General features: G+C 47.8%; 1 protein-coding gene and 1 pseudogene across 1 annotated transcript; both read right to left on the reverse strand.

The window, feature by feature from the left end:
* Positions 1-1,306: 1,306 nt before the first annotated feature.
* On the reverse strand, positions 1,307-5,225 carry LOC125535052 (annotated as a pseudogene).
* A 25-nt stretch (positions 5,226-5,250) lies between these two features.
* On the reverse strand, positions 5,251-7,057 carry LOC125535053. The gene is made up of 4 exons (XM_048698112.1): positions 6,524-7,057; positions 6,127-6,493; positions 5,744-5,976; positions 5,251-5,652 (listed from the first exon to the last, which is right to left on the reverse strand). Exons 1-4 carry the CDS (start codon positions 7,004-7,006, stop codon positions 5,251-5,253), a joined length of 1,485 nt encoding a protein of 494 aa, XP_048554069.1. The 5' UTR covers positions 7,007-7,057.
* Positions 7,058-8,509: the final 1,452 nt, after the last annotated feature.

An 8,509-nucleotide genomic window follows, 5' to 3' on the forward strand; every position in this document is an offset into this window, starting at 1 on the left:
GGGTCGGCCTCCCATCCTGTGTATCTGAAGGTTGAGGGCGAAGATTTTCCATGCCTCCCAATTTTTTTACAGGTCGTGGGCCCACATACCGGGCCACTTTTTTCATCCGAAACCGTAAACGGGTGGTTATTTTACGGGTTGGAGCGTTTTAAGGGTCTGCTAGATATGCTCTTAGAACCTGAATCCGCATCCGCATGCAGAGAGGAAATGGGTTAGAGCTTAACCCGGAAGGGAAGCGGGACAGCTCGCCGCAAAACCCCCTTCCCCTATCCCCTGCTCCTCATTAATTAATCCCAATTTCCCACAAACCACTATCCCCTTGCTGTGCCGCCCAACCACTTCGCCCCCACCGAGTGCGATCGAGAAGCTTCGAGGAGCTAGGGTTTCCCGAACCGACCGATGGCCGTCGCCGACGCGGTGCCGCCCCTCCCCTACCCCCGCCGCCGCGGATCGTCATCGTGGTGCTGGCACTCGTGCACGTGGCCCTCGCCCCGATGCTGGCGCTCGGGCGCGTCCTCTGCGTCGCGGCGGGAGCCCTCCTCTACCTGGGCTTCGCGCTTGCGTGGGTCATCTCCGCGGCCATGGCCCCTCCCGCGGTATTGCCCCCAAGCTGCGGTTCCGGAGGTGGGGAAGGGCGCGGCGGGGCGGCTGGGGAGGCGGTGACCCGCGGCGGGGGCGGGCTCCCGCGGCTGGGAAGGCAGCGACCCGCGGTGGGGGCAGGCTCCCGGTGACCTGCGGCGGCTTCCCGTGGCTCCGGTGCACGAGGCGGCGGTGAAGGGCGCGGCTGCGCGAGGCGAATGGCGCGGGAGGAGGAGGAGGTCGTGCGAGCGGGTTTTTTTTCTTTTTCACTGCAGGGAAAATTAGAGATCGATCGATTGTGGCTTGATGCGTGGTTTGTAGCGTTAAACACGGAACAATTAAGGGCCATTAGATTTTGATGATGGATGGATGTGATTGTTTGGATCTGCCCCTCTCTTTCTTTTATAGTGGTAGTAGATGTAAGATATTATGTATCAACAGAAAGCATGATCGCATCACCATCTGTTCTAACATGTCATCTAACACCAACTGAACAGAGCTTCACACAACAAGTCAGCCTAGCAACAAAACCCGAAAGAAAGAAGAACACTATGGAGCAAATACAAAGAAAGATGAAGCGAACCAGATGCACAACACTCCACAGAAACCCACCAGCGCTGTACGCGGCTGTACGCCACGCATGATAGCTAGTATAAGTTATGGCCAAACAGAAATAGATAGATATGACTGGGTAAAAACGTATCATACCATTCTTCTGTCACAGCATTCTGCAGCATAGCTGCGCACCAAGTTAAAGTTGGTGCGCCGCCAGAAGCAGCATCCTCTAACAAGGTGTTGTGCCGGCGATAGTCAGCGTGGTGCAGCCGCCATCTGCCGCATACTTTGGGCATTCTTCTTCACACTCAACTCCATGTCACCTTTAGAGCCAACATCTTCTTTGCGATGGAGCGGTCTCGTGGGATTGGCATGCCTGTAGAGCTCTCTGATGGTTCCGCCATGGGAGACCAGGTTAACTCGCTCTCCTGTTGGTGCAGGAGAAATTTAAGTTCAGAAATAATACTCACAAGGTCATAGGCAAGTAAGCAAATATCATGCAGGTAACCAAACGGTGCCAGGTTAAGCCACCTCCTCCTTTGAATAGCATTCCTTTTGATAAGTGCTGAGCAAGCACTCAAGTTTTTTTTTTTTTTGAGATTGTCAAGTTTACAAAGTAATAGTCTGATTCACCAGTTATAGGTCGAAGTAAAAATGAAGCCCACAGTTTTGTTTTGTTTTGCTTTTTGCGGGGAAAAGTCTGAAGCCTGGAGCTTACCTTTATGTTTCTCGACTATGTTATTATATTGTTATACAGGCACGAGACACATCGCTCTGATAGTTGATCAAGACTCTCTCCACCACCCTGAAAGGACAAGCCAATTCAGAAAACAAATCTTTCAAGACAAGCTAATGCATGCAGGTATGTCTTGAAAAAAACAGCAGTTGTTAGCATCAAAGCACTGATGCAGGCATACAGCAGGTTAGACCGTTAGAGAGAAGCTGTATGGGCATCCTGTATGATAATAATCGGCCTAGAATAAAAATTGGTCTTTCATGTACAAACCTATGAACCTATTGCGTGTGTAAGTTCATAATAACAAGTGATAGTATGATTTGGCAGAGCTGGTTGTCTGTCAAGTCTCCCTCAGAAGCAGCTGCACTTATTTGGCAGGGTACCAAAACAGTGACTTGCATTGATACCTCATTTCATTAGGACTAGGAGCACATCATATTAAGTGAACATTATTTTTCCACTGGAAGATCAATCCATGTTCAACATATTCAAGCCTACAAAATGGTTGACTCTAGGCCATTGAATGATGTAGCATCTATGCATATCTACTTGTGACATCTTAAGATTACGATTACAACCAACCATGCATTTGCAACATTTCCAACTAGTCAGTGAACTAATATCGACTTTCAACTAAAGAAATCAACTGATAAAACATTTTCTCAGAAGTAGAAAAATATGAATGCTCACGCTTCTCTTATGGGTCATAAAAGCTTTGTAAGCCTCTGGTCTTTCTTTGGCAGCATCTTGAAACGTCAGGCCCTGCACATCTCCTATGTGCCTTTCTCTAAGTGCAGGATCAAACACAACCTACAATGCAAATTGCTTTCTCATTTGTTCATTAATATTATATCAAACAAATTTTTAGCACAAATTACATGGAAACAACATGGTGTATGGCTGTAATGTTTGAATAGCAGAAAGGGTCAAGGTGAATGAACACTGGGCAAATTGCAGATTTTTGCTATTGTTCTTGCAGTGTCTGGTGTCCGCTTCAACTCGGATGAGTATCTGGCAGCTGGTTTGGCTTCTTCAGACAGCCAACGAGCAACCTTGACATTGAAGTTTCCACATAAAAAATGCTACTCTAAATGTCTTGTAGTAATACAAGGGAGCCATACAATCCCACAACAGCTGGCTGACTCTCCCAGTCTCATTCAGGTCTGCATCCAAGTGTCCCTAACACAGGAGTAGGATACCATATCAGATCGATAGAGGGTTGAGTAATGTGCAAATACGCACTAAGTTGGATACCATATCAGATCGATAGAGGGTTGGGTAATGTATTGCCCCTACCTATTTATTCAGATTATAAATAAAATCAGGTAAGGGAAATTGGCCCTATCACAGTATCATTTGTTGGCATTTGCTCACACATTACAAAACTGCCAATTGGCTCAGTACTATCCAACATCAGGGCTCTAACCTAGGTTGTGGCTCTCTCTAAGCAGAGCTCATATACGGATTCCTAAAAGCTCAACTATGTTTATAAAAATCCAATGCCTTTCAAGTATTAAGTAACTAAAAGTGGAGAATGAGAGCTCTCACAGATGCAATCTGTGGTAACCACCTTGTCTTCTTCCCTTTGATCTGCATCGACATTTCTGATTTCGCAAGAATCTGGCAGGGAAAAGCAAGAAAGTATCACATGAATAAGATGTGATGGAACAGAATAATTTCATGGTCATTGATGGTTTGACTTTGCTACCAATCTATCAATCTTCTGGAGAAAATCTCAACTTACCTCATGAAAGGTACATAGTTTCGGCAGGTTGTTTTCTGTGTGCGTTCTTTTGATCTTCTCGACAGGATCTCACAATCACGCGGCATCAAACCATGCCATTAATCTTTCTTCTTGAAAATTGTTTGAGATTTCACATTCAAATTTCCATGAAACGTTCAAGTCATCTCCGTCTAACAAAACAGAGCGTGAAAAATGTTCCAAGTCATCTGTGTCTAACAAAACCGAGCATGAAAAACTCAAAACCGAGCGTGAAAAACGTTCAAGTCATCCTTGTCGCGGCTCTCTCTAAACAGAGCTCATATACGGATTCCTAATAGCTCAACTTCATCTATAAAAATCCAATGGCTTCCAAGCATTCAAAACTAAACGTATAGAATGAGACCTCTCACAGATGCAATTTGTGGTAACGACCTTGTCTTGTTTTCTTCAATATGCATCGACATTTTTCTGATTTCTGATTAATCTGGCAAGGAAAAGCAAGAAAGTATCACATGAATAAGATGTAATGGAACAGAGTAACTTTCGTGGTCATTGATGGTTTGACTTTGCTATCAATCAATCAATATTTTGGAGAAAATCTCAACCGACCTCATGAAAGGTAGCATCATCAAACCATGGCATGAACAAACAAACCATCTACTGACAAAACAGAAGTAGATGGATATAGCTGGGCAAAGGGTATCATACCATACTTCATAACATTCTTCTGTCACAACATTCTGCAAAATAGCTGTGCACCAAGTTGATCACATGTTAAACAGGACTGATAAGTAGTTCATGAGCAACTTAACATGGCTTCATACTGTGTACAACTGAAGCCACGTCACCAGTGACACACATTCCAGATTCCCATTGACTGGGCAGAGGTTTTAAGCAAGACAAAAAAGAAAACTGAGTGTTTTGCTGCAACTCAAGTTCCCAGCAGAGCTTATCCATCTGAATCTAGTCGTAACAGAATGAAAGCAAATATTATTCTAGACTAGGGAGAGTAACATGGCATATTAACAAAATATTCCAGACTCTTTGCATAATGTGCCTGCTTAACTGTCAAATCAGAAATACTTCCCACAGCATGACTTACACGTTAAAGCAGTAATGAAAGTAGAAACACATCAAGAGATGACTTGTAAAACAGAGTCGATACGCACATGGTCGAAATCTTACATAGCAGATCGATACAACAATAGGTCAACATCTTACATAGCTGATCAAATACTTGAACAGACAAAATACTACTGTCAAACCAGAGAAATAGATAGATATAATAGGTATACTTCATAACATTCACGCCCGAGCACTGTCAAACATATATCCCACTCATAGAATAACCTTGTTGGTTCGAAGAATAGGTGACCAAGCAATGGTAATCTTCACCGTAGAGCCGGCAAGGACACATTCATGTTCACTTATGCCGCAATACTGAGGCTTGACCATGAAATCAGCTTTAGCAGAAACTTTAGGAGGAGAGTCTGGAGTCGAGTCTGAGTAGGCTTCCATGAAAACATTCAAGGTTTCTTCCAATTCTTCAGAAACGTCTCTAACTCTCCTTAATTCAACAGAAACAAAATGCCTTGACAGATCAAGGTAACCATCTTCTTCGCCTATTGGCATCTTCCCACCATCACAATGACGAGAATCAAGCAACACAACTTGGGTGGGCGGGGCAGTTCCTTGGCCTCCATGAGGTGGTGAGGAGCAGGCCTTGGCCTCCATGAGGTGGTGAGGAGCAGGCAACTCGGCCTCCATGAATGAAAGGGGATGTATTGCCTTTAACAAAGCCACCGACATGCAAGAAAGTTGCTTGGACTGATTGACAGTACAGTTGCTGCAGGCTTAACTCTGTTGTGCAAATACGGTTATTCAAGGTAAGAGTATATAAACCATTATCGGTATGATAGCCACTGTACTGGCATCTTTTAGTGATCAACACTCTGTCTTCAGACTCTGTTGTGCCTTTAAGTTTTAGTTGGACTTCAAGGTCAACAGGGTCCTTAGCCAAAATTGCACGAGATGGGCCAGTCAAACACAAGAAGGGTTTCTGCAGGCATCATAATTACACATGCTTAATTGCAACAAACCAATGGATGAATAAACTAAGGGAATATTAATAGAATACGGCAGGCGCTTACTTCTTGGGTGATCTCTTGGAAGTTCCCCCTTTCCCTCAAGAAGAGAATATTGCGTCTACGATCCACATTGTCTCGTGCGGCGACGACACCATACACTTTGAGTGGCCATTTGAGGTCCAAATCGATGTTGGCAATTTTAAAAGACAAGATCTGCAAGGTGGTCCCGTAGGTAGCAAGATAGTGTGGGATCTGTCTGGGCGTGTAGTATGTAAAGTGCATGGGGCTCACTAGGGCTGCAGAGTTTTGCCAACAGAAATAAGTTAGTGTACATCGATCCTAATAAACCATGAATCGGTATTTGCTACAAGGAGGGAATTTGCTGGTTGGCAATTAGAGAACGAACACTGCTGTGTGATTAATTAGGAGTGTTGGCCATATCTTACTTATGAATTCAAAGTGTTCAACAAAAGATGTCAAGCCTTGACAGTAGCCCTCAAAGTCACTCGCGTCAAACTCCATCTGCCTCCTGGCCTTCTCCTTATTATCCATCTTCTCATATTCCAGCCTGGACTTGATCCTCTTCTCCCTCTCCTCTGAAGAAGTCAGCACCTTCTCATAAGGATACTTGTGCCGGAAAGGGGTCAGTTCCAATTTGAGCTTGGACATGTCACGGCGCACATCAGCTAGCCGCTGTAAGATGCCGTCAATCCCCGACTGTGGTGCCTTGTCATGTTCATCTTTCGTCTCCTTGCTGCTGCTGCTGCAGATGAGTGGGGCTGAAGGTATGATCCTGTAATTCATAAAAGCGACCATCTCGTCCATCTGCGCACAGAGCGCGACCATCTCGTCCATCTGCGCACAGAGCTCCTTGATCTCCTGCTCAGAGATAATGGAGTTTGATTTGCCTAGGTCCATCTCCACATCCCCCTCCTCCGGGTTCTTGATCTGCTGCTTTGATTTGCCTCCGTTCATCTTGTCCTTCCGAAGCTCCTCATCCGCAACCTCGCCATACTTGAATTGGGTCATCTCTGTATCCACATGCCCGCCTCTGGCAGCCATCGACTCAATGGCCTCTTCCGAATCCATCCGCTCGACGCCGATCTTGCCGTCCCTGGCAGCCATGGCCCCACTCTGATCCTCAGCGAGAATTGAACTCGTACCCGGAGCGCCCAGCTTGCGGATTTTGAACGGCGGAGGGCTCCCCTCCACGACATCTTCCCCGCCGCCATCCGCCGTCGCAGATCTTGTGGGGGAAGGGATGGGGTCGTTGAGATTGCCATACTCGCCGCCGCCGCTGCCGCCGACGCCGCCGCCGCCATCCATCGCAGTTCTTGTGGTGGTGGGGATAGGGGTGTTCAGTGGCGAATCTACAGGGCAGGCTTTAGCAGGCTCGAGCCTGCCCTCCAGCGCTGCCAATTTTTTTTTCTACTACACTTAAGGCCCAGCCCAGCCAAACGTTTGATGTTTCCAGCCCAGCCCCACACCACTTGTTCGCTGGCTCGCTCGCACGAGGCCGTTGCTGCTTTCCATCGTCCCAGAGAGCACGCACGAGGCTGCTACCATTACTGTATTATTATAGTTCGAACCATGGCAATTTTGCTAAAGTCTAACAGTTTCAAATAATTCCAAAAATTTACAGTAAATACTATGTGTGCCCAGTAGTATCTGGGAAATTCTGAGGTAATTTGGGTTGCAAGATTTTGAGATACCATATTTTGCTAAACATAACCAATTTTTGGTTCAAAATTTTATATTTTGAAAAAATTCTGAAACACTTCTAGTGCATAGTACATGTTTTCAGTAGTATTCTGGCAAATTTTGACCTTCTTTGAAAAAAAGAATTGAGAGTCAGTGTTTTTTTTCACACCGTTACTTTGAGCCCGCCCTCAATTTTCTTCCAAGATTCGCCACTCACCACCGCTGCCGCCGCTCTCTCTCTGCGTTAGAGCATCTCCAGCGTTGGGCCCCCGAGAGGGGCTAAAAATACCCCCTGAGGGCGCACCGGCGCTAAACCGTGCACTGGGGGTGTGATGCCCCCAGTCGCGGCGCCCACGTTTTTTTTGAAAAAGTCAAATACGGCGCAAACACGGCTCAAGTTTAACGCAAACATCGGCGAGTTCATTCAAATTTAAATATATTTTACAAAAAAAATGAAAAAAACTAGCACGGGCTGCCCCCACCGTCTCCATCGCCGCTCCTCGCCGTCTACTTCGCTGTCTACCTCGCCGCTCGCCGCCCGCCTTTGCAGTTCTACATGCCGAGGAGGCGGTAGAACCGCGTGTAGTCGCCGCCGTTGTCGTCATCGTCGTCTCCGCCGCCGCCGTCCCTGCTGCATCCCTCCCCCGGTTGGCGGGGCGGGTTGGACGGTCCGGGGGCGTCGTCGTCGTCGCTGTCGAGGACCACGACGCCGTGCTCGCCCTTGCGCCCACGCTTGCGGGCGGTGATCTCCTCCAGGGCCCCGGTCTGCCGGGTCATCTCCGTCCGGAGGTAGTCGTCGCGCGCCCACCGCAGGGCGTCCTCGTCGGAGAAGCCGCGCCGGGCTATCTCCTCGTACTCCACGGGGAGGCCGGGCTCCGGCTTGGGCTCAACGAGGACGAAGCGGCCGGTGGGGGGGCGGAGTCGCCGATGCGGACACCGGAGCTGCGGGTGCGCGCGCTGACAGGCGTGTCCTGGGGCTTCGGCTTGATGGGGCGGAGGCAGGGAGAGCCCGACGAGCGGCCGGACGAGGAGGAGGACACCCCGGGCCGCTCCATGCGCCTCGGCGTCCAGGAGCTTCCACGGCGGCGTGAGAAGGACGGGGGAGCGGGGTACTCAAGGCGCGGCGTG

This window comes from Triticum urartu, chromosome 2, assembly GCF_003073215.2.
Source record: "Triticum urartu cultivar G1812 chromosome 2, Tu2.1, whole genome shotgun sequence".
Lineage (NCBI taxonomy): Eukaryota > Viridiplantae > Streptophyta > Magnoliopsida > Poales > Poaceae > Triticum > Triticum urartu.

Bases quoted from the DNA above. Each gene is read 5' to 3' on its own strand.
- LOC125535053 (XM_048698112.1), bottom strand. From the start codon at position 7,006: ATGGATGGCGGCGGCGGCGTCGGCGGCAGCGGCGGCGGCGAGTATGGC. The intron at 5,977-6,126 runs GTAAGATATGGC...AAAACTCTGCAG, and splicing joins TGAACACTTTGAATTCATAA to CCCTAGTGAGCCCCATGCAC. The intron at 5,653-5,743 runs GTAAGCGCCTGC...TGATGCCTGCAG, and splicing joins TCCAAGAGATCACCCAAGAA to AAACCCTTCTTGTGTTTGAC.